Here is a 1,711-nt window from a genome sequence, read left to right as displayed (position 1 = left end):
AGCCCACGGGCCACGCAGACTTACCAGAGCCCACGCAGAGCTCAAGAGGCAGCAGCAGAGGAGAGCCGCCGTGATGCCTCCCACGGGGACGGATGCCTCCATGGTCCCACCGCGCCGCTCGGATGGGGACCTCAGGGACTGTGAGCTGGAGAAAGCAAAGCCTTCACCTGGGGACAGCCAAATTGCTGCCGGCCTGGGGCTGCAGGTGACGGAGAGGGCTGGTGCGTTCGGCAGGACAGAGCATCTTCTGGGAGCACCTTCCCGGCTGCGGTCCCCGTCGAGGCGAGGTGGCGGCAGGGACACAGCCCGTCCCCAGGTGCTCAGGGCTGGGGGAGCACCCCGAGGTGAGTCCCCTGTCCCGGTGGGCACTGTCCCGGCACTGCTATAGAGAGCCGCTCGCAGGCTTACCAGGCAGGGGGGGTTCTCCCCCCATAACGCTGGCTGCTATTCAGTCTCCGTGTCTCGCCTGCTTTAAGCAACTCCTGGAGCATGTGCAAACAATTCCCGTTCGGATGGGGATGGCAGAGGTTTATTGGCTTAGCCCTAGGTGCTAAAATCCTCTTCATTCAAGGCAGATTCCTCTTCTCTTTTCAGAAACTTCTCTCACTGGCTGGTGGCTCATAGCATCCCCCCCACTGCCCCCGCGCTGCTCGGTCCCCTCCAGCCCCAGACTGGTCCCAAGGAGCCGAAGGACCTTGGGGAAAATCCCAGCGAGGTGGCTGGAGGTAGGGAGGCAGAGAGTGCAAGCACGTGAGCATCACCTCGGCACTGATGCTCCCGAGATGGGATGTCTTTCAGGCAGATGCCAGTTTAACCCTTTTCCTTCTCTCGGGGTTGGGGGTGTGTTTTGGGGAGACGTGCTGGGATCAGTCCTGCTCCCCAGTAGGACAAGCACCTCGCTGCCTTTGTGCGTTTGCTTTGCAAAGGCATTCAGCCTTCTGCGGAGGGGGGGCTGATGGCTAAACCAGCCAACTGACCGACGGACGGTCCTGGCAGCAGGGAGTTTCCACTCCGATGGGTGCTTCATGCAGCCCGTGAATGAGATAAACCGTCAGAGCCGGTCCCACCGCAGCTGACACCGTCAGAGCGGTCCCTTGTCACCTGCATCCCCACACAGGGAGGCCCCGGGGCTGTCCCCTGTGTTTCGGGATCATGCAGGTTCCCGGCTTGAACCTCCCAGCTCGAACGCCTTGTGTCCCCCCAGCAACCCGGGTGTCCCCCTGGGGAAACGGGGGCCCAGAGCGGGGAGTCCTTGTTCCCCGAGCAGGTCGTCATTAGTGGGATGAGGCTGAAATTCAAAAGCCCAGTGCCAAACCCTGGGAACAGCAGTCTCCGGTCTCACCACGAGCCTCACCCCTGGCCCATGTAATCCATGGCCGGGTGCAGCTATTGCTGCCTCCCTAAGGGCAAAATCCTGCGCAGGGCAGAGCCCCCGGAGCCTCCCGCGGGGTTTTCCTGCCAGGCCGGCTCGTCCTGCTCCCAACCATGAGCCCACGAGCCCCCGGAGGAAGGTCAGACTTTTGCTCGGCTCCTGCGGCGAGGGAAGGCGTATCAGCCGGCCGAGAGAGCAAAGCAAATCCAAATGACAGCGCTCAGGAGGTGCTGCGGCTCCCTCTGATTAAACCCGACAGGAAAAAAGCCTCTGGGTTGCTTTCCCTGCCGCGGCAATCAGCTGTAAATCAAGGAGGGATTAGGGGCATCTTCGGCAGCT

General features: G+C 62.0%; 1 protein-coding gene across 1 annotated transcript in view; it reads right to left on the bottom strand.

Annotated features, from left to right (window-relative positions):
- LOC104077329 (parathyroid hormone/parathyroid hormone-related peptide receptor-like) overlaps positions 1-102 on the bottom strand; it is a 6,802-nt gene extending 6,700 nt beyond the window's left edge. The window contains exon 1 of the mRNA XM_009578519.1: positions 25-102. Within this exon, the coding sequence (XP_009576814.1) occupies positions 25-102 (78 nt within the window). The remainder of the gene's footprint in view (positions 1-24) is intronic.
- Between the last annotated feature and the right edge of the window lie 1,609 nt (positions 103-1,711).

The sequence above is a fragment of the Fulmarus glacialis genome, unplaced genomic scaffold (assembly GCF_000690835.1).
Source record: "Fulmarus glacialis isolate BGI_N327 unplaced genomic scaffold, ASM69083v1 scaffold12020, whole genome shotgun sequence".
NCBI classification, from domain to species: domain Eukaryota; kingdom Metazoa; phylum Chordata; class Aves; order Procellariiformes; family Procellariidae; genus Fulmarus; species Fulmarus glacialis.
The sequence above is the reverse complement of the archived record's forward strand: the minus strand, read 5'-3'. Positions and strand labels throughout refer to the sequence as shown.